General features: G+C 44.2%; 1 protein-coding gene across 4 annotated transcripts; it reads left to right on the forward strand.

The window, feature by feature from the left end:
* Positions 1-493: 493 nt before the first annotated feature.
* KBTBD11 (kelch repeat and BTB domain containing 11) lies at positions 494-22,273 on the forward strand. 4 transcript variants are annotated; one of them, XM_076332900.1, is made up of 3 exons: positions 494-562; positions 14,076-14,207; positions 14,648-22,273. In XM_076332900.1, the coding sequence occupies exon 3, from the start codon at positions 14,723-14,725 to the stop codon at positions 16,496-16,498; it is 1,776 nt and encodes a 591-aa protein (XP_076189015.1). In that variant the 5' UTR covers positions 494-562; positions 14,076-14,207; positions 14,648-14,722; the 3' UTR covers positions 16,499-22,273. The 4 variants fall into 4 exon arrangements, with proteins under 4 accessions (XP_076189015.1, XP_076189014.1, XP_076189016.1 ...); XM_076332899.1 differs by lacking the exon at positions 494-562 and adding an exon at positions 582-876; XM_076332901.1 differs by lacking the exon at positions 494-562 and adding an exon at positions 1,007-1,057.
* Positions 22,274-23,161: the final 888 nt, after the last annotated feature.

The raw sequence follows: 23,161 nt of genomic DNA on the forward strand, positions 1-23,161 counted from the left end.
TTTGAAGAGCAGGACAAAATGGGACCCGGACCCAAACTGCAGTCAAACAGAAACGACCTGGCCTCCACCTCGTTCCTCTGTCAGCAGAAACCCGAATAACCCACAGGCTCCGGCTGGATACCCTCCCCGTCGCTTCCCGCAGCGACCACGGCCGGTGCCGGAGAGCGCCGCGGCCGAGGCGGACGCCAGGCCGTGGTCAGTCAGGGCTCCAGTCTGGGAGCTCCAGTCAGGGCACCGTGTCTGTCTACCAGGCGGCCGCGCTGGTGCCGGGGGCAGCTGCAGCAAACCCCACCGGCCCTGCCTCAAGCAGGGGAGCGGCGCTGCCGCCCCGGTTACCTCAGGGACTGCTCCCCCCAGCCCCGCCCAGAGGTGAGGACCCGCCGTTTCCCTGCCCGGCGCCGCCAGGAGGGAGTTTCTCCTCAGCGCGGGCAGGTGGGGCCGTTCCGCTGCCTCGCCCGCCCCGCCTCGCTCGAGCAGGGGAGCGCGGACGCCCGGCCCGGAGCGGCGTCGCCGCTTCCCGCCTCAGCGCCTGCCCCTCGCCGGGAGCCGCCGCGAGCAACAGGTCTGTTCCCCCTCCTCCCTCCGTGTGTGTGTGTGAGTGTGTGTGTGAGTGTGTCAGGCGAACAAAGGGGCTGAGCGCGGCCCCGCGCCCCCTCCATACAGCGGCCGCCCGGCCCCCTCCGCCAGCCCGGCCCCCGCGCTTCAGCCATTTGCGTCGCCTGGCATCGCTCCCCCCTCCCTCCCGCTTCTCCTTCCCGGCTTCCCCCCGCCGGCTCCCGCTCCGGTGGGCAAGGCGGCGGGGCCGCTGACGGCAGCGAGGCGAAGCAGAGGGAGCTTCCTCAGAGCGACGCGGAGCTCGCCGGCCGTCGCCGAAAGGTAAGCCCCTGCCTGCCTGCCCTACCGGGAGGAGAGCGGAGAGGCTCCGCGGCGGCGGGCCGGGAGGGGGGGGGCGGGCACGTCCCGGTGCCCCGGCCCCGGGACGTGCCCGCCCCCGCTCCCGGCCCGTCGCCGCGGAGCCTCCGGGGAGGATTGGTGCCGGTATCTGCCGATAGCTGAGGTAAAAACCGCGACGCGGAGCCACGGTAGCCGTGTGTGTGGGTTTGGAGCACCGTCAGGTTTAATCGTGCTTTCCTCTTCCCTCAGTCCCCCTTAATCCGCCTCCCCTGGGCTGGAGGGAGGCCGGGCATATCCCCATATCCCTTCTCCATATGTCGCAGAGGAGCCAAACCTGATGCCTGCGTATTTTTTTTTTATCCTGCTGACCTATTAAAAATCTAAATGACTCTTTACACTAACGTTTAGGGATGTGTAACAGCAGCAAATTGCTTCCCGCTATAAATTCTTCATGGCGTGCTTCCCCATCTTACCAAAAGCACGCGAGTGGTGCAAGCCCTGGGTGTACACACACGTGCACGGTTTTGCAGGGTGGAAGCTGGCGATGCCTGAAGAGAAGTCCTACTGAATTTTGTTTGTCTGAAGCCAGTAGGCTTTTACGTCTGGTCCTTTAAAGCAACAAAAAGCTGGCTCCCAAACCCAAACTTACACATTGTGCAGAAAATGATAGTATTAAATCCTATAGCCAACTTACTTTTTTCACCCATCAAGGAAAAAAAAACCACGAACCCTCTAGAAATAATATTCTGTAAAGCTTTTCCACAGCAACTAAATTGAACAATAGAAAACTAGAACAAAAAACTAGAAAAAAGTAGGGCAATAAAAATAGAATAGCAATAAAATAGAACAATCCTTTTATATGATCTGAGAAGCTAAAGAGCTCCTCTGTTTTTCAGAGACTTAACCATTTGTCTCCCAAAAAGGAATTAAATGGAATGTTTATGGAAAATAATAATTACATTTTCACTAGTATTGACAAAGCAATATTTGCTCCCCGGTTTAACTCTCTGGCCCATCCTGCCTGTTCTGCATTCTCCTCTTCCCAGAGCCCATCACACAGCATTTATTCACTCTTTAATTAGGACATCCAGTGCATGCCAATGGGATCCTCTGGTGACCCAGTGCTAATGGCACTGTCTGATGAGAACCTGCCAAAGAGCCGAGGTCTGGTCCCTTGCCTGCCCCAGCTCCCCCCCCCTCTGCAGGGACTCACTCCTGGCAGTAGTGGCACTGAAGTCAATGGTGACACTCTTAGAAGCTGGAGTTTGCAGGACTGCGCCTTGACAATATCAAAAGACTGAAATCCTTAATAACTTCCTTTCTTCTATGAATGCTTTGCTTGCATTGCTTTTTGGTGTAACGAATAGTCCAAATAGGTGGACAGATTTGAAATGTCAATAAATATTAGAGCACCATTATTTGGCAGGAACATTCAATGAAAGCCATTAACTGGCTTTACTATAGTAAAGCAGGATTATAGTACTTAGGGCTGGCCTAGGTTACCGTAGAGACAGCGATGTGGTTCGATGACTGGATCCAGATCCTACTTACTGGGGGTTTCGGCATCCTGTGGTATCCTGTTGCAAGAGGATATTAGGGGCAGCTGGCTGCTAAAGAAGGGTATAATAAAACATGAAAGGAAATCCTGCAATTTCTTTTAAAGTAGAATTAAACTTTTTTTTTTTTTCTGTCGAGATCCTGTATGGATTTTGCAGGGATTTTGCTGTTTATCCCTACTGAGGTTCTGCAGCATTGCGGTTAGGAGGCTGTTTCTTTCCCATGAACAGAAGCTGAGAAGTCATTTTATACCACTTTACATCCTTGGAAATACTAATTTAAAAAATGAGCTCATTTTCATTGTGTTTGATCTCATTAGCCTTCTCGGGACATGACATTTTTAGGTCTACTGTTTTACTTTTCAATGGAATTGTCATCATCTGTTCTTTCTGCTTCGTTTTCGGTCTCAGTGTTGTTTTGTATGAGAACAGGCATGATTAGTTCCTTTCATTGAAGAAGAATTACTTTATAGCAGTTCAGCATTTGACGACCAGTTTAACCTGATCTATGACTGAGCTGTCACTGAGCAGGAAGGGACCCTGCTCATTCCCTAGCCTGGGTCATATATTCCTGCCTGCTTCCTTGTGCCAGCACTCGTAACCACGTGACAATGCAGTGAATGGATAGAGATTTTGCCTTCCTCCTGCAGTTAATTAAGCAAACACTCAGTTTATGTACATAGATGTTGGCATTACAAGTGGGGCTAGTCCTGTGACCAGAGCATTTAAATGTGTGTAACTCTTTGCAGGATTGGGCCCGTATATGCTGTGTTTTCCTTAGACAGTGTTGACAATTCTGTAGCCTTTTCTCTGTCCTGGTCCTAAAATGCTCCTTGGATGCTAACCGGCAATTTTGGCTTTGAAAGAATTAAAAGACTGGAGCAGTATTGTATATGGGTGATTGAGTGTTAATGCAAAAAGAGTTGGCTAGGGCCTTTGTTCTGCACTGCACATTTGGTACTTTCCAGTTTCTTATACCTCATCAGCGAGGATGGCAGGAATTCATGATCGGTTAAGTCAGTTTATTTAATGCAAAACAAGCTGAAAAAAAAATCCAGTAGTTCTACAGATTTTGCACTGTGTGTCAGAGGGAGAGGAAAGATGTGTCATATAAATGCTCTTCAGGTGCGATGTTTCATGAGCTGCCATTGCTATGCCTCTGGCTAAAACAGACGGGTTGACAGCCTTTTTTAATTCACTCGGAAACACGCCAGAAACCGCAACCTTTCCATACAAATCCATGTAAGTTGGACAAGCAGCTTCCATGCTGTTATGTTGTCTGTCACAACATGATTTGCATTAATTAATAGTATTGAAGTTATTTTACCGTACACATTCACATATTAGCACAAGCTGTTTGTTTTTTTCTGGACACTGATTTCTCCAGGAGTATTTAAGGAGCAGAGTAAGCTTTGCATGTGGATCTCTAACTGCTGGAAGGATCCTGGACTTTTGAATCATTTCAGACTATCAACCTGTCAGAGATCTGCAATCTTTTTTTTTTTTTTTTTTTTTCCCTCCCCTTGGAAGCAGTTCTGCTTTCCTCTCTCCCTCTCTTGTGGGTAGATTGGAAGAACAGGCCCTAAGCTCTGGAGATAAACTATTATTTCTGTGACCCATATTTTAAAGTGTTAGACAGTAAGAACCAAAAGCCAACCCTTTGCTACGGGAATGGCCTGCCAACAACAAACGTTCTGATTCCGTCAGTCAGAGACAAATCTCTTCATGGGAGAGCTCTCCTCTTATCCTGTAGCTTTCTTTTATCTCTCCTTTACTGCAACTCCCTGCATTGCCTCAGTTCAAAAAAAGCTACTGTACACATTTGTATGTACAGTGTAGGAAATCCAGATACTCATGAACTTAATGGGAATTTTCCCTTGACTACAAGAGGGATGAGATTCAAAGCGATGTCAGACTCTGGCCTTATCAAAAAGCTTTGTGAAACTTGGGTGGAAGGTTCTAGCTGCAGGTTACTAGCACAAGCCTCATTCTCTCCAAAGCCATGGAAGTGGGCAGTACACAGATGATGTATTTCTTGTTTAATAGCAACTGATAATAAGAGTCCTGAAGGACTTTGGTTTTCACAGCAGATGCAGAAACTGTAACATAAATGTCATTCGAGTGTATTGCTTTGTGAGCTTTGGAGTTAGTCAGTGCCATGTGTCCCAAGAAGTTTTACGCTGTGATATAGGAAAAGGAGGGCAAAGACTGTTCATGTGCATTCAGATGATAAAATTCACTGATGCTGCTTCTTGTTGGTCAGGATGAGGTCTATACCACTCGGTCTCTGTGACAGAAGACCAGAAGGCCTTTACGATGGGCAACAGAGTTGCAAGGATCTATTAGACTGTTAGCCCAATGCCTGGACAGTATCCCTGCCAAGACATTTTGCAGCCTTATGGGGAAATAAATACTTCTATTGCACCCCCAAAATCAGGCAACTTTTCAGAGTACAGTGGCTGAAAAGCCTCAATATCTGCTTTGAGGGGATGTTGTTGATGTGTATCTAAAATCTCTCCCTAGTCAGAAGCAACCAAACTTCAGACTTGTAAGTGAAATATCAAAATCTCAAAATGGTCAAGAACCACAAACCAGGACCCCTGAATCTGTGCCTCTTCTCACGCGTCCCAAATCATAACCATAAAACCAAACACTTCTCTGCCTCGCATCCTGATTTGAAGGTCTTAATTCTTACTCCACGTCCTGACTCTGTTCAGCTCTTCCCAGATTGCTACCTAACAAATGCAAGAATAGCACTGTGACTGTTGCATGCATTAACAAGCCTTTATCCTGTAGCACTTGAAAAGGACATGTTTGAATCATAGGTTAGTCAGCCATACCACAGTCTTTACTTCTCCTCTGTGTCAGGAAGTCCAAAAGCAAATGGGACAGTCCTGAGGCACGCTTCACGGTTATGCTGCCAGTCTGTATGTCTCTTCAGAAAGAGCATGGATCATTTTGGGAAAACAGAATGCTGCCAAGTCACCGATATAAAAGTGTAGAAGACAAAAAAAGTGAAGTCCAAAGTGAATAGCAGCATGTATATTTCTTCAAGGTATGATGATCCATTTGACACCTGATTTTCCATCAAGGTCATTGGCCAAAACAGAGAAACCATATAGATGTGAGACAGATGATTTGAGCAGAATAAAGCTTTGACCTAATTCAGCCAGAAGTTATTGGCTTGGTACAGGAGTAAAATTCTTTGGCCTGTTCTTGCAGGAATAAAATTAGATAACCAGGCAGTCTTTTCTGTCCCTTAAATTCAGGCATCTTAACTGTTACCTATCTGCCATGTTAAATGGAAAAAAAAATAATTGTGAGAGATATTGAATTGCTTGCACTAAATTATAAATGTAAAAGTTGAGTATAGGTAGAGAAATCAGTGCAGCCAGAAAGCCTTTGCCTGAACACCCAGGCTCAGCATATGAAATTCACATTATAGTAAAAAATGTTATGCATCCAATGCAGAAAGTGTCAGGCCATGGAAATAAGAGTATTTTAATAGAAACCTATTTTATTTCTGTCTCAGACTAGCCAGCAACTGTTACCTTCTAGTAATGTAAACAGCACGCATTACACTCAATTTTCTCTTCTTCCCCTGTTCAGTTCCAATGACCACATGGAGTAGCTTCGCATTTTGTTAAGCCCTCAGTTACATAGTTGCTGCTAAGAATATTCCCATTGCTTGGTGAAATCTGTGCTGACAGCCTACAGGTATTTCTGATAGTAAAGTCTTGCCACAAAACTACCTATGACTCTAGCATGTGTTTCTGCTTTGAGGTCAGCAAAAGTGGTTTTCAATCCTAGCACAAGCCGTGATGGCTTGGATATCCAGGCAGTATAACTGAGCCCTGCCCCACCAAAGGCAATGGGAAGAAGTACGGAAAGTTCCCTTTCATCAGGGAACAGAACCCAGGATTCTTCTTTCTCTCCCTCAGTAACATTTTTATTGTTTCTGTGAAAAGTAATACAGCTTTAGTCTGAAAGAGAATAACCCTCCTCTCATAGTCTTGATGGTTTGGGCACTCAGTTGACATTTGGGGGTTTTGATCTTGTCACACAAAGGAAGGAGCAGCGGCAAGTTTCCCATTGGGCTTGGTCAGAGTTCTAACCATTGTAGAGAAAGGCAAAGTAGCAGCAAGAGTCAGTACTGCTAGCTTTTAAAATAATTTAGGCTTGTTTTGGAGAGGATTCTGGGCTAAGGCACCCAAAGCAAGAACTAACCCATCCTGATTGCACAAGTTAAGCACTTCATCACCGTAGTCTTTGGTATTTCTCTACTGACTAGCCCTTGGTAGCTCTCATGCTGGTTTTTGAGGATCCCAATCAATTGGCATCTAACTGTAGCCAGACGATGCCTATGGGTACAGAACCTGTCCCTATGTTCCAGATTCCACTCCAGGAGCTGGTTACAGGTAGATCAGCAGTACTGTACAGCTCAGACACACAACATCCATCTCTGCCCTTGCAAGAAGAACTGGGAGGTGCATCCCATCCATAGATCAATTTTGTGTAGGAATATGGCCTCCGGCCTGCCCCATGTCTCTCCACCTTGGCCTGGTTTCCATGAAATAATAAATAAAAGAAATCAGACTCCCATGAGTCACCTAATAGTTCACAGTTACAGGCCCAACAGCAAACGCTACCAGCAACACTTCTGCCATGGCAGAGAGAAGTCTGTGCAAACTAATTCTTCTCCTCCTTTCAGATTAGGGCTGTCATGCTGGAGGGTTTTTTTGCTATCTGATCTGGCTGTCTTAGGTCTTATATCTCTGTTACATTGCCATCTGCCAGATAACACTGCCCTCAAAGTCAGCCTTTGCCATGTTTAGCATTGCGGCACGTCTCTCCATCTTTGAATCCAGTCCAAAGTCTGTGTAGAGATAATGTCTGCAGAAACCTGGAACTATTTTGTAAATCTAACTAGATGTAGTATAATTTTTAGCTGTGGCTAGAGTGACTGTAAACCTTAAGTTTCAAAAAGTATCTGGGCAAAGAAACAATATATGATCTCCAAAAATGAGAAAGGTGCTATTCACCATGTATCTGAAGGACTTCTGCCTTTCTAAGCATTACTTACTTAATTAATCAAGAAATCAATGAGCCTGTTCAGTCTTTAAAAGTGGGGCCTTTTTCCCTTATGTACCTGATTTACAGTTTGTCTGGAAAAAGAAGTGTTTTCATTATTCCCTCCTCTAGAAGTTTCCCTTTTACTTTCTTTTCCTAGGCATAAGTCTCAGAAGAATGGGACTTTGTTGGCTTTCCTTTGAAGTCTATTGTTACTTCTCAAATTCTGTCTTTCTCAAGCACAATGGTGATGTACTTTGGCAGATTTCTGGTGCTTTGAGCTCTTTAATCTGTATGTCCTTTCCATAATGATATTAAAAGCAAAATCCAGTTTTATCTTAAGCAAGGAATTTCATTTCCTCCAAATATATTGGCCCATCTTCTGTGTTAAATGCAATACATAGCAGGTGTGTTGCAAGAATACAGTACATTCAGGGGGATCAGATGCTCTTCTGGAACGCAAAACCAAGCCTGACTCTTCTTTTATTTTCAAAAATCTATCTGAAGAAATCTGCTGGTTTGCTTGACTTGGCTTCTCAGTGGATATTCTCCTCCTCCTGTGTTAGTATCAACATTGCCAAAGTGTTCTCAGAGACTTTGAACATGTTTGCAATTATTTATTTGTTGACAACACAGTTTAATGCTGAAAAGCATTTCTGCAATCAACATTACAGCAGTTAACCCCACTAACGCTCAAGCGAGGCTTTTAATCATCACAAGCTGATGCTTTGCTTGCTGTCAGTACTCCTGGTGTATGGCAATTTCCAGAATTTAAGGTCAGAAAGGATCACTTTTTTTCTTCAGTAGTGTAAATATTTTGCTTTGTTTATGCTTCCACCTCTTGGTTTGTTTAGGGCTTTCTCCACCAGCCTAAGAAGGCCATCAGTATGCAGAATTTTCATGTTCCTACACTTGTGCACAGTCATCAAGACACAGAGCAAACATACCAAGCCCTGAAGAAGTGTCAGCACTGCATTTCTCAGGCTGACTAAGGCTTGCTCTCCCTGTTCTCCAAGCTACTAGCACAAGCCACGTTCTCTCCAAAGCCATGGAAGTGTGGCTGTGAGGTGGTGCCTAAGCTAGGTATCACCTTTTTGCTTTGGAGTTGGCTCGAGACTGGCGTACACTGTGTGGAGACAGAGTAAGCTTGTGTCTGGTTGCAGAGTGCTGTTGCAAGTCTCTCACTGAAGTGTTTTTCTATAGCTATTAAATAATTCAGTACTTTTCTCTGTCCTCCCAGATTTTTAAATACTACTTCCAAAATGTAAAGCCTGGAACATATATGCCTCCATCCATCCATCCATGTTCCATTGCAAACCTACTAATGCTATAGATGAAAGCTAACTTTTCCCTGCTGTTACTCCTTATTTCCCAGTATACACATTCAAGGACTGCATTCATCCTTTCAGCTGTAGCACTACACTGGTATGTTATGTACAGCTGTTCATCTAATGTAGTGTTAGCTGTGTCCAGATACAATGAAAGTAACCGAACTTCAGTTCATCACAAACTCGACCACATGCTCTCACCTTATATCCAGAACTGTAATTATGAGGCCATGTCTAGAACTAGCAGCAATTCTCCATAAAAAGTTTTGTTACATTCAGTATGATATTGCCATGCCATTATCTCCTGATCTGTAGTGCATTAGTGATGAAGACATCACATCAGCCCTGGAGTTTTCCCCAAAGGAATTGTAATCACTCAAAAACTTGTTTCTGACTGTTCTTTTTTTGTTAGATTTTTTCTTCTAAGAGGTATTGGAGAGGACTTGCGCTTAACCCTTGCTAGATTTTGCTTTTGTGGGAGTGTTATTTCCTTTTTGGTGCGAGAACTCCTGAGAGACACTGCTTCTCCCGAACTACTTCTGAGGAGTCTCAACTGGAAGGAACTCAAAAAGATAGTTTCCTTTTTAGAGAATGTTTGTCTCTATGGATATCACTGTTAGGAAACATTTTCTCTGGTCATGACTGTTTAGAACTTGTATATTTTTAGTTTAGATTTGCTAGCTGTAATATCGATTTCATCAGGCTTTTGATAATATTTTTATTATGACTTACTTCCTCTCTCTCTTCCTCCCCACCCAGACACATACAGCCTTTTCTTCCTCTGAGTTTCTGATGAGGAACTGCTGCCCACGTGTTTCTTGTGTGGTCTGTAATCATAAGCTGCATTTCTTAATGTTTGTTTTTCTTTATGGTTGTATGAAAATTTTGCAGTTATGAGATAGAAACATTCATACCTCCGTTACATGTTGTGAGAAAATTACAGTACCTTGAGAGGTCACAAGGAAGCTGCATAGGCAACTTGAGTGTGGATGCAATATTACAAAAGACATACGTCCAGTATGTCCTTGTCCAGGGCAAGACACTACAATTGTACTGTAACCCCAATTTTGAGTGCTCCTAATTTTAAAAAAGGGAAAGAAAAAATTTATTCTTCCTGCAATTTTTCTTGAGGTGGGCCATTGAAAGACAATTCTTTTTTTCTTACAAGCAGGAGGTTAATCAAGTGGTTAAGATCTAGAGTTTAAATCTGTAATAGGATGCAACATTTCAAGTGCTGCAAGCTCTTTCAGAGAAATGGCATCTCTATGCTCCAGATGTTTTCCCAGCTATGAAGAGACCATTTTTTCCCCCAAATTTCACAGATCTGCTCAATGAGCAGGAGTGTAGCAGACCACTTTTATAAATATGCAAACCTCTCTACACTTGACTTTGTCCTCCAGAAGATTTTGCCTTCTTCTGGGCTGAGCTGGATGTCTTTACTCTGCATGATAATACTGGCCAGTTCTACTTTTAACAGTCATCTTTTAGTTTTTAAAATAAATACAAGGGATGTTTTCTCTCTTTTGATGATCCTGCCTCCTTGGACTCTTTAATCATCTCAATCAGATGACGCCCCTATCCCGAGGGAATTCTCTGCTGGGGTAAAATTTGGCAGTACAAGTTTTTACAAAAGCATTTCCTGGACTAAGGTGGAGCAGAACGGCATTCTGTCAGTTCTGAACTGGTGGAGTGTCTCTTGGGGAGGATAGCCTGCTTATGTAAATTAGAGTTGCTTATGATAGGGAAAGCATTGCTTTTATTTACCCTGGGACTGAGTCAGAGCAGTTTCCATTTGTGAACTGGAGAGCAGTAACCTCCCACATGTGCATATTCCCCAGAGAAAGTGGGTCTTGCTAGAGGACAGGGTTTGGGTCAAAGGTTATTGGCACTGCACAAAAAAAAATAGAGAGAGAACAATGAAAAACAAGCATTTAATTGGATTTTATCAGAAGAACTGCCGAAAGAATACAGTGCCAGGAAACTTTACCTGCAGCTCTTCATTACAGTTCCTCTGTCAGAAAAAGCTACTCCTTCTTATCTGTGCTGTTACTTGAGCAATGTCTCACAGCATCTGAGGTTGGGGGCTCACATCCAGGATATTATAAGTGTGTCATTGCCAAGTCTGTAAATACAGTTCATGTTTGTTGGCAGTTCCTCTGTCCATTAACATTACATCATCCCTAGACCAAACCCATGATAATGAAAACAGCTTCAGTCCAAGAAATTCAGCTTCTGACTTAAAAGTCCCCAGTATAAAAGGTGATATCAGTCCACAGATGCCATGTACTCTAAACAACTTGCTTCCTTTTCCAGTACCTATCCTGTTTGCGAGTTTTGAAAAAAGTGCTAAAACCGAGTTTGTTTTAAGCCAAATGAGATTGCTAGGAGCTCAGATCCTTTTGAATCAGCACAGCTATCAAGTATCTTCTGCGATTCTGTAATTTTTGAATGTTCTGTGTCACCAGAACAGCAATACAACTCTTTGATCACTGTAGATAAGAAAAGAATGAAGAAGGAGTTCAGTATTGTATTTCCATCAGCCCCTTTCAGCTTCTTCCTGTTTTATACTAAATCCATAACCTTTTAACTCGGATCGGTTGTGTTGCTCAATAATGGGAAGCTTCCACAACTTCTCTGAATTGTTTTTTCAGCTTCATCTTTGTGTAATTCTTACACTTTGTTTTCAGCTAGACAAAGGTGCTGAGATTGCTGGAGCAGTCATTGCTCTGTCATTGACAAAGTCCTCCAAACCCTCTTGTAGCTTTTCTAAGTCTTCAGCTTCCCTGTAGAGTTCCTTGTTGCCTAAATTGCATGTGATACTTTGATTCAAATCCTCCTCATGCTCAGCATGAATTTCAACATATTCTTGGTAGTTAGCTATAAATGTATCAGAAAACAATTTTCTTCAGAATTCTGCTTGCCATTAGCAAGCCGTACCTTCAGTTCTTCTTCCTCCTTGTGATTCCTCAAGAGGATGTTAACACAGGTGTTTGTTAGGACTATGGTGGGTGGCAGTTTCTTTCTCAATAACATTTCAGTGTCAAGTCAAACTTCTAAGCCAAGCAGATATCTGAATATGGGAAAAGGTACGATTACTGTGCTTGGGGAGGATCTCACTCTTTTTATTTTCATTACCCAAGAAAGTTGAAAAGACCACTTTTTCTGGATGCTGTTGTTAACAACTTTGAATATTTTAATTGGTGATTTTTCTTTGAGACATGATGCAGGAAATACATTTCACCACATGGAGATATTATTGATACTACAGTTACTGGTTTTGATTTCTCACATTTAGTCACCCACACTTTTTATTTCTGGTAGCATTCTCTTTCATTTTTCCTTTATAGTTTCACTTGCAAAATCAAGCAGTAGACTGAGAGCTTGAAACCATCTGAAGATACTCATTCCTTCTTGTAAGGGGGAACATAAGTAGAAGTGGTCTCAGAAGTGAGGTGTGTCAGGATCCAGGAAAGATCATAATATTGAGAGCAATGGGGGAAAGTATATTAGCACCCTTTGAATGTTCATGGTTGAGGAGGTCAAGCTATCCAGAACTGTAGCAAGGTAAGGGTTGAATATCGGGGCACTCAGCCCAAGAGCGAGCAGAGGAGAGACAAAATGTTTCAATTACTTATGTTACAAATGATATACTGGTAGCAATTTTCTTCATATAACAGTACATCAGAGCTTGACATTCTAGGTGTTTTTCTAACCATCTTCATTTGACCTTTGTCATTTCGCCAGTGTCAGTTACAGTAGCTGCTCTCGAACGCAGCTGATCATCAGGGCTCTGGAAGGCCTGGAGCAGGAAATAGATTAATCTCAATGTCTACAACATAATAAATCAGAATAAAAAATGGTTACATAGTGAATTCAGTACTGTGAAGACTCACTGAAAAACAAAACTACATCGACAGGGATACTGCCCAGTTTAAGTTATTAATGAACCAACGTATCTTCCACAGACACACCGAGCGTACACACAGACCACTGCATTTCTCCTGGCCTAGTTAAAGCTGCAGAAAAGAAGTCAGTAAAGCCCAACCTACTGAGTTTGGGTCTGGACCTCTGGAAATTTGCCACTAAGGCTATCCAAAGCTCATAAAATGTCATAGAAAGTTCCCAAGTGCCAGATTTTTAAACACTCAGATGAGAAATACAAAGTTTGTGAAATCTACTCATTCTAGTAAGGAGTTTTCAAATGCTGTTGAAACCTTGTTATGGTCTCAAAGACTCAAATATCCAGAAATCAAACATCAGTATCGATTTATTGTCTTAAGTGAATGTGATCAAATGTAGTAGAAAGTCCTTCACAGGGCAAGTGCACAAAATAAACACCCGTAAGAGAAGATTGTCATTTAAGTGAAGTTTGCTAGTGCAAATATGGGCTTCTGGGTTTCATGTCCGTGTCAGGAGTTTCCAGACAAAGTCACCTACCAATTATGCTTTCATTAAAAAAACATCAAAAAGTTAGATTTTCCTAATACTCATTTAATAGGGTAAATAAATCATCTCTGCTGAAAGGAAGTCACAAGGCATATTTTACATAGAAATGAGTGTTCCTTGAGGACTGTGAAAAACCTGCCAACGGGGATTTTAATGGAAATTAATAACCTCCTTAAATATAGAATCAGAGCTGCAGATACTTATTAAATGAAATTAAGTACATTTGGACAGTTTTCATGAGTCATTCATCAAAACTTAAACTGAGCCTGGGAAATTCATAAACAAACATGAGGCAAACAAACAGCACTTTGTTAAATTCTAAAAACTGCATTTGTGAAATGAAGATATAACTGGGTGGTGATTGTGCTGACAGGGACTAACCTACTTAGAGCCGTGCCCTGCAGCCTGCCATTTGCCCAGAAGAAACTTCATGTTCTAACTATCTATTGTGATTTTTGCTCGCTTCTACTTTTTATTAGCAGAAGCCATAAATCTTTCAGACGTGAACCAGTCCCCATGAAGCCTGATTTACATCTCGCTAATGCATTACAGCTACATATGCTGTTACATACATGTCAGATTGCTTTTGTCATAACAACAAAAAAAATCCTTTGATGTGTTTTGTAAACAGTTAGAATCTATTAGCATACTTCTGGTCACTTTAGGATACTATAGATATTCTATTAAAGGAAACATAACTTTCATAGTCCCAAACTTCTGGGTGAACTGAGAATATATCCATTTTAAAACTGATCAACTTTTTACACTTTCGTTTAAACAGGGGAAATGCATGTGAGGAGCAGTGATATGAAGAAAGCTTCGCGAAGGTCACGTAAAGGAAAACTTGGCTAGTGGGGAATCTCCTTCCAGAATAGACTGCAGCCACTACCTTCCACTGAAATAGTTGCACAAGGTGAATAAATTATGATAACACTCCTAAGTATCTGCCTTTAAAGGATGTTTTTCCTTATTGCCCAGCACAGGATAGGGACCGCTTGTCATGAAAGGATGCAGTGCATGCAAACTGCTTAAAATTTTGCATAGTAACAGGAAGACCATAATTGCTTTTCAGGGTGTTGAGGTGCTCTTCGGGGCAATTCGCATGCCAGAAAGAGGTTCGGGTTTTCGGGGGGTAAGCTAGTGCAGTTAGCCCCGGGCAGCGGGAGGCGGCAGAGCCGCAGGATGGATCTTCCAGGGAAAGGAGAAGCGCGGGTTTAGCCCCGGAAACCAGAGACAGCCCCGCCTGCGAGAACGGTGGCTCTGAATATTAAGCCGGAGAAGTGGGGGGGAAGCCGGCAAGGGGGAGGGGGGCCCTGCCGCGGGAAGCTGAGCGCTCTCCGGTCTCCCCCGCAGGTGATGGCCGTTCCGCTGCGGCCGAGAGCCCTCCGCACGGGTGCAGCGCGGCGCCGGCGCAGCTAGCGCGGCTCCATGGAGGGCAGCGGCGCGGCGGCGGAGGAGGAGAGCGGGGCCGGGCACGGCGCCCTACCGCCGCCGCCGCCCCCGCCCACCCCGGCCGCCCCCTGCGGCTTCAGCTCCTCCCTCTGCTTCAGCGCCACCGCTGCTGAGCCGCAGCCGCCCGCCGCCGGCGGCCGGGTGGTGGAGAGCCAGTGGGAGATCAACAACGCCGCCTGCCAGCCGGAGGAGGAGGAGGAAGAGGAGGCGGTAGGGGCGCGGGAACGGCCGACGGAGGAGCCCGACCTGGTGATTGAGGTGTCGGGGCATCGCATCCGGGTGCACAAGTCGGTGCTGGCAGCCAAGAGTGACTACTTCCGTGCCCGTGCCTCACGGGACGTCCTGCGGGTGAAGGGGGTGAGCTACGGGGCGCTGCGGCTTCTCATCGACTACGTGTACACGGCCCGCATGGGCGAGGTGCGGCACGACAACCTGGCCGAGGTGGTGAGCGGCGCCCGCGTCCTCCAGATGCCTTGCGCCCTGCACTGTGCCGCCGAGGCCATGCGCGCCCAGCTCCGCCTTGACAACTGCTACCAGCTCCTCTGCCTGGCCAAGAAGCAGCGGCTAGCGGAGCTGCGGGAGGCTGCCTACCGTTTCATGAGCGACCACTACCTGGAGGTGTTGCGGGAGCCTGGCGTCTATGGCCGCCTCAGTGGCACTGAGCGGGACCTCATCCTGCAGCGGCGCATGGAGGCCGGCCGGCTCTGCTTGCTGGTGGCCGAGGTCAGCGATGCCTTCGAGAGGCCGGGTGGTGGCAGCCGGCCACAGAGCCGTGAGAGCAGCCGCCCACAGAGCCCCTCCTCCGTGGTGTCACTGGAGGAGAGTGGCTCCCTCATCCACTGCTACCATGAGGCCAGTGGCGAGTGGAGGGTGCTGACGCGCCTGCCCGAGGAGGCCAACGCCAAGGGCTGCGCCATGTGTGTCCTCCACAACTACCTCTTCCTGGCAGGGGGCATCGCGGCGGGGCCAGCGGGCAGTGAGCCCCGGGCCCGCCTCTCCGACAAGGTCTTCTGCTACAACCCCCTCACCGACACCTGGAGCCAGGTGCGGCCGCTGGCTCAGCCCCGCTCACAGCTCAAGCTGCTGGCCCTGGACGGTTACCTCTATGCCGTGGGGGGCGAGTGCCTCTTCACCGTGGAGAGGTACGACCCACGGGCTGACCGCTGGAACCCTGTGGCACCCCTGCCGAAGGGTGCCTTCGCTGTGGCTCATGAGGCCACCACCTGCAACGGGGAGATCTATGTGTCGGGGGGCTCCCTCTTCTACCGCCTGCTCAAGTATGACCCCAAGCGTGACGAGTGGCAGGAGTGCCCTTACAACAGCAGCCGCCGGCGCTCTGCTGACATGGTGGCCTTCAAGAGCTTCATCTACCGCTTTGATGTGAGCAGTGGCCGTGGTGGGGAGCAGGGCCCAGGTGGCGGGACTGGCGGTGGTGTCGAAGTTTTCCGGTACAACACGGTGGCCAAGCGCTGGAGCCAGTGCGCCAGCCTGCGGCCCAGCGGCGGCCCCATCCAGCCCTTCCGCTGCGCCCCCTTGGGCAACACCATCTACTGTGTCAACCGGACTGGCACCCTCCGCTTCAGCCTAGCCCAGGACGGCGAGGTGGAAGCAGATGGCGGGCTCAAGGGCACCTTCGACAGGGAGCTTCTTAAAGCTCCCTTGGATGCCAAGGGTGTCCTCCTACCGTTCGTGCTCACCCTGCCTGAGAGGCTGGACAAAGCGGGGGATCAGGAGGGCTCCCTCCCGCTGTGAGGTGGCCAGCCTGGCTCTGGCTTCCTGAGTGGGGAGCTGGGTTGCAGCTGTGGGGACCCACAAACTTCCTCCTACAGAGGGGACCCTCTCTGGCGTGTCTGCAGAGAGAAGGGGCTCCCCCTTTCCTCCTCTCCGCTCCCAAGATGTTGAGCTGGAGCCACTTGGTTGTAACTCAGTTGTAACTCTTCTCATGTTTGCTGTGCTTTGTGTGAAAAGCCGAGCACATGAAAGGAAAAGCTGCTATAAAGGATAATCTCTGGATTATGTTTGTGCCAATTCCTAATCTGAGAAAAACCTTTTTACACCTGGATTTCTAAAAAATTCCTGACAACAGTGTCATAATGGGACGTTACTGTTAAGTGTTGGTCACGTGATTACACGTAGTTGCAATCTGGGCTGGAGCCTTTTCTGCCATTTGTTTTCTTTCTCTCTGCGATGTTACCGAGGGATAAACACTGCTGGCAACGTAGCTTAGCTGCATTTGTTTTTATGTTAAACCAACTATTTCCTGTGTTAGAAAAGTATAGGAAGAATGTCTCCATCACAGCCTTTCATTTCTGGTGCAATACATGGTTTAAAGAAGACATGGCACTGTGTGGTCCCGGAATTTCAACCACAATGAATGATTTAACAGATACCAGACTTAAAGTTTTAAGCAACACAAATGTGTGCCACATGGTCGTATTTGGAATAAAAAAAAAAAAAGGCAAGTTACTTTTTTAAAGTGTGGCATATTATAGCAGATATGAAACGTTATGTTCTTTACCTGAAAAAAACAATGGTTTCTGTATAAAAAGACATAATTTTATTACCTTTTTAATCAGAGATTTTAAATTATGACAAAAATGAACTGAAGCTGTTCAGACTGCAACCAATTGACATGACCATGTATGCCACTAGAGTTGGGGAAATATTTTGTACTTCAGCTGCTCCTTAATTAACTGCAGGTCAAAGAAAATTAACCTAAACCAAATGTAAATTCTTTGAAACTGACTGCAGACAGCTTAAATGTTTCGCTGTATGTTCAGTATCCTGTGGCAAGAGGCTTTTCCAACTTAGTGCAAGACCATCAAAGGAGGATGTGGAAAATAGGAATGTGCTACACATGTTGATTATATTGTGCACTAGCATGATGTGATTTCCCTATCTTTTGATTGAGAGACTGCTTTATTTATGTCGATCTAACGATTGCTGTAATCAATAAGTCCTTGCTAATTGCAGTACATGCTGATGGCGTACGTTGTCATTGGGATTCTGAACCACCCGAGAGCGCTGTTTGTGGAGCAGCATCCTAACGAGACGAAACCATACAAAGCTTCTTCGTGCCTGTGGAAAGTTGGAGCATACTTTTTGTCACGTTACTCAGAACTGGAAAAGTGTAAACCGTCTACGTGGACAGACTATACTGAAAAGGGCACATACATTTATTTTATACATTTTATATTAAAAAATCAATAGGCAAGGCAAATGTTTTAGCTTTACAGTAAATCACTGAGAAACCTTTTCTGAAAAACAGAACCAGTGTTTTTGCTATTGGTAATTCAGCCTGGAACTGGCATGGACTGTGGAAGGGAATTGTTTATACTCAAAGCTCTAGTATAGATTCATATTTTAGAAAGACATAGGGACCTTACATCAAAGAAAGCAGATCTTTTTATGTTTTATTAAGATGTTTCTGTTAAACAGGACATTAGCATTCTTATACGTTATTGGTAGTTCCAAAGGAAGGCAGCAGGCTCTGTCCTAAGAGACACCATCTTCACAAAAGAGAATAGTGAAGTTTATAGATATTTCTTTCCTTCACTTTCGTGGTTTTTTTTTACCTTTTCTCCATCTATCTTGCACAGGGTTTTAACACAGCTGATCTGATTAGCCATCCTATAGAAAACAGTGGTTCAGTCCTAAAAGTTCTTAGCCAAGCGAGCCTATTCCCTAGTGAGCTGATTAAAGCATCACCCAGGTAGGAGCTGTAGGCTTGCAGAGTGTGACACCTATCTTAGCCTCAGTACAGGTTGGTGCAGTGGAATTCAATACCACAGATGGCATATTCGTTAGCGATTCACAAAGAAATTGATTTTTTTCACTGAATGATGGACTTAGTTCTCAGACAAGAATCCTTGGAAACGTTGACTCTAAATTAAATTACAGCATTGTAGCTTGGGCAGGAGAGAAGAATGATGTGTTTGCCTTCAACATAATTTTTATGTTAACTGTAGAAAGTATGTCAAGCTGTGTAGTGAAACACTTAGGTGCATACTTAAAATAAAGACCTAAGTGCTAGGCCAGGTTTTGAATTAGTAGAGTCACCAGCAACACACAAGGAAATGTCTGTTTTATCTTACAATACAGTACGATTTCATAGTTCAAAATATTACGTAGTATAGCTCTTATGCCACAGCATAGTGAGGAATCAAGCCAGCTTTTGCATTCCTATTAATTAAGCATTAATCAAGCATTTTCATTCCTGCTAATGCATGAAAATGCTTCTAAATGAGTTTTGGGAAGTCTCCGTGATTTAAGCTGCGAAAATATGCCACAGACTTTCGGGAAAGAATGAAACAGATTCTTTCTTCCAATATTTGTTGCTGTACACCATGAAGAAATATATTTGGACATACTCTTTACAGTAATAAGCATTCTACGAACCTGCAGTGGTTTGTATTTTTGCTAGCTCCTAGTGTTAGAAAAGGTTGAATCGAGTGCTTACGCGCTTTCAGTGTTTACACAGTGTGAATGAGGGCAGAGTCTGGTCTTCATTAGTAGCTGTCCATCAAGCCTGTTTCCTTTGTACACTCTTTGCATAATCACAGCCTGATGATTGACAACAGAGGCATGTTTCTAGCCAGATTTCCTACTCTGTGGCCTCTGTTTCCTCCCTGGTAAGCCTGAGGCAGGTTCGCTGAGAGTTGTTTTTTCCCCCCAGTTATATCTCAGCATATCCAAAAAAACCCCACCAAATTTGGGTACTAACCCCAGAATTTAGGTGGACTTCAGGCATTTGAGGACCAAAATTGTCATCCCAGAACTCTCCAGTGTAGCTTAAACTGAGCAATCACTGTCCCTTTGACATGCGGAGGTGCTGAGCAGGTCCCCTCCACCTGTTCAGAACTGCTCACCTCTGAGCAGATACGCACCTACCTAGCTACTGCCTCAACTCCTCTGAAACCAGATGATGCGATACCCAGAAGCCACTGGTGTAATATGGTTTTATGGTACAAACTGAAGGGCCAGGCCACCCTCGAATTGTGTTTGCATATGTTTTGCTTTTAAAACAGAGCTATTTTATCTAATGGGGGAACGCTACTGTGTTTGCATGGGAACATGGAGGTACGTGTTCGCTTTCTTAGCCTGCGAGGATTCAAGCCACATCTCCGACCGCCCGATTGGGAATGGATTGAAGGACCTCTTGGAGCTAATCCCTGATCTCTAAATATTTATGCATTTTGTATTATACATTAATTGGCTAAAAATCTCAGAAATGATCCAGGTAGGTGAATTCAAACCTTCATCCTCACTGAGTGATCTGAGACTAGCTGGAGAGACAGAGTCCTCTCTGCTGTCTGTCTTCTCCATGAATCTCACAGTCCCCTTCTCCCACTTTTAATAGGACGTGCAGGAGATAATTTTTCTGCTTCCTCCTCCCTAGAGTACTCCTGTTTTCAAGGTCTAAAGGCTAAAGGACGTAGGCTTGAATTCCCTTAAGCTGAGAAAGGACTGAACTCGGGCCTCCCACTTCATGTGTGTTTTCTCAAATCGAGATGACTATTTAGAAGAAGAGTATCGGGACCACCTCCTACGGCTCTTTTTCAGGGATGAACCTCATGCAAATCCTCCAAAAGCACACACAGGCTCCTGCACCTCGAGTTCTGGGTAGATTCCAGGCTCCAGCTCCTGGATGGGTAATTCAGGACACATTTAGTACATGTTCGTGCAATTGGACAAGTCGTCTTCTGTGGGAAGCTTTTCCAGACAGGCTCTGTATTTTGGGTTGCCAGTCTGAGGTGAGGGACTTCGTGCACTGTACTGGGAGGCCAAGCAGGTCATTTGGATTCTTCTCAGGGGTGATGCCTTGGTAAAGAGGTGTTGCAGTGCCTAACATGGAAATGCCGAAAGCCTTCACTGCATCTAAAACTAAATCCCTGCTTCAAAAAAGAAACAAGCCTTCTTAGCAAATGCTAATAACAGATGGAACTTTACTATTTCCATCTATTAACTGGTTCCGTAAAAAGAAATCTTAATTGCAGCAAAGGCATTTGTACAAATTCTGTTTACACTTGGAAACTAAGTCAAAGGAATAATTGGCAAAAGAATAACTCTATTTGATCAAAACAGGCACTGTTAAGCAACATGGGAAGGATGCTAATCATACCCTATTAATGAATAAAATTGTGCAGTAGCTGATGTAAATTCTGTCCACAAAAGAATTTCTTTGTAAATACGTACCTGGTAAAATTTAAAGTGATAAAAGAATAAATTATTCACATGAAAGCTGTAACTCTCCTGTGCTGTTTGATTGGCTCTCAGAGTGTTGTATCCTGATTATCGCTATTCACGAGGCCTATTGCTTTTCCTGCTTCACGGTATCCATTCCATTGACTGCTCCGTAGATGTGTTACCCTTCATTATCACAAAGCTTAACAGTGGTACTGGGGTGATTTGCTTTGTGTCTGGACTGACGTGTAGTGCTTTCTACTTGAACGAACCCAGAAGATTTAGACAGAATTGTATCTTTGGGCTTATTTTTGAGTGGCACTGCTCCTGGGAAACTGGAGAAAGCACAAGAAGGGGAAATGGCGGTAGTGTTGAGCAGTTGTAGTAACAAGCATTTAATGACTTTCTTTTGTTGTCTGCCATTATTCCGCGCACCAGAGTAGCATTGGATTTAACAGAACATCTCTGTGTAGCTATTACCAGTATGAGCCTGAGTATTATTGTAGCAAAGTATGGCTTTATTTAAGTATATTTACTGCCTCAACTCCTACTCTGAGATAATTTAATGCAAGTTTGTAATAGTTCCACACATTTAGTAGATTACTGGAACTATTATGACTTTACATTACTGCTACTAAAAGCAGAGATTGACACACAAGCTCAGTAAAATTGTGCACTCAGAATATATAATCACACACTTTTCATTTGTTTTGGCCTACTGAATGCTGAGAGCTGCTGGAATGAACCCATCGGTATTAGGAATCAGCAGGCTATTTTGGAGGCTCTCTAACTCATAAATTACTCAATGGGAAGAAATGGGAGTGTGGGGCAGAGGGATAGGAGGGAAGAGAAGAATTAAGAGTCAAAAATACCTACTGTATGTCCAGTTGAAACGAACAAATAGCGGGGAAGGGAAACCAGGGTTGGTACTTGAGACAGTGATGACTACAGGGCCAATTTTTTTCAAGTATTTCTTAAACAGCCTGAGTTTTTACCAATTATGTTGTTAGTCTTACCATTTTGCACCTGCAATACATCTCAAACAACCACAGTGTTTAAGAAGCTACTTTTTGCAGGAGTTTTGTGCTTTGCTTTTAAGTCTTAGTGGATAAACCTTGGACAAATTTGTGAAGTCATGAAATAACAATGTCAATGCTGCCACTTACAACAAATTAACTAATGCAAATGCTTTAGACACTGTTCACAATTCAGGTGAATTATATGTGTAACTGATGTATTAACAGTTTCAATTTTGAAGTATATATAGGTAAAGCTTTTTATGTACTCCAACTTATGCTGTAATGAAATAAATACATACAAAAAGCTTATGCTCCCCCTTAGGGATTTCTGGGTAATTGGTGTTTTTTCTTTGTCATCCATCCAGTCACTAAACAATATTACATGTGTTCTTATAAAGCAAAGACAAAATTATGTGGATTATCACAAAGATAGAATGTTTAGGAAATGTTTCTAAGGCTAAGCAAAAGGGAGTGAAAAGCTAAGCATTTCACAGTGCCCTGGGTATTGGGAATATGAAATATTCTGCAGTGAAAGCACTTTCCTAAGTGCAGACTAGCATAAGCTCCAGTTCAGTTAATTTTATTTCCTTCTTTTTTTTTCTTGTCAGTATGTTAAACTACATTATTTATATATAAAAGTTACATGTAGGTTTTCCTAGGATACTCTCCTGTCTTATGTCACACGTCAGATTTTTGGCTGGAGTAGATTTACAGCAGTGTAAGTAAAAGCAGAATCAAACACAACTGAATTTCGTACTTTGTCTTCTACTTATTTTCTCATCAGATAGATGATTCGCTTGAAATGAAGTCATATAACCTGTTCAAAACCTCCAAGATTCATAGACAGACTAGGTGGGGTTGGACTTCATGTCATTTCCATTATTTCCTTAGCTGCCCCAACACACAAGCTCTACCTATTTCATCTTTCTTACATTTTCTTCAGAACGGCCAAATTCTGCTGCTGGTTAAACCAGGGTAAATCTGGAATAACTCAACCAAACCCCTTAGATTGCCAGAAAACTTGTTCCATTCAGCCCCAGAGTTTTGAGTCTGTTGTAATTTACTAGGGACCTTCATTGGAAAAGAGAAAGACAAGCTCTGATAGAATCAGACTCAAGCAATCACTAATTTGAATGTGTATTTTTCTTAACTTCATTAGAACATAAATTCCTTAACTCTGTCATTTTTGTCTGTGCTGTGAACTAGACATGGG

Source organism: Aptenodytes patagonicus, chromosome 3 (assembly GCF_965638725.1).
Source record: "Aptenodytes patagonicus chromosome 3, bAptPat1.pri.cur, whole genome shotgun sequence".
In the NCBI taxonomy this organism is placed as follows: Eukaryota; Metazoa; Chordata; class Aves; order Sphenisciformes; family Spheniscidae; genus Aptenodytes; species Aptenodytes patagonicus.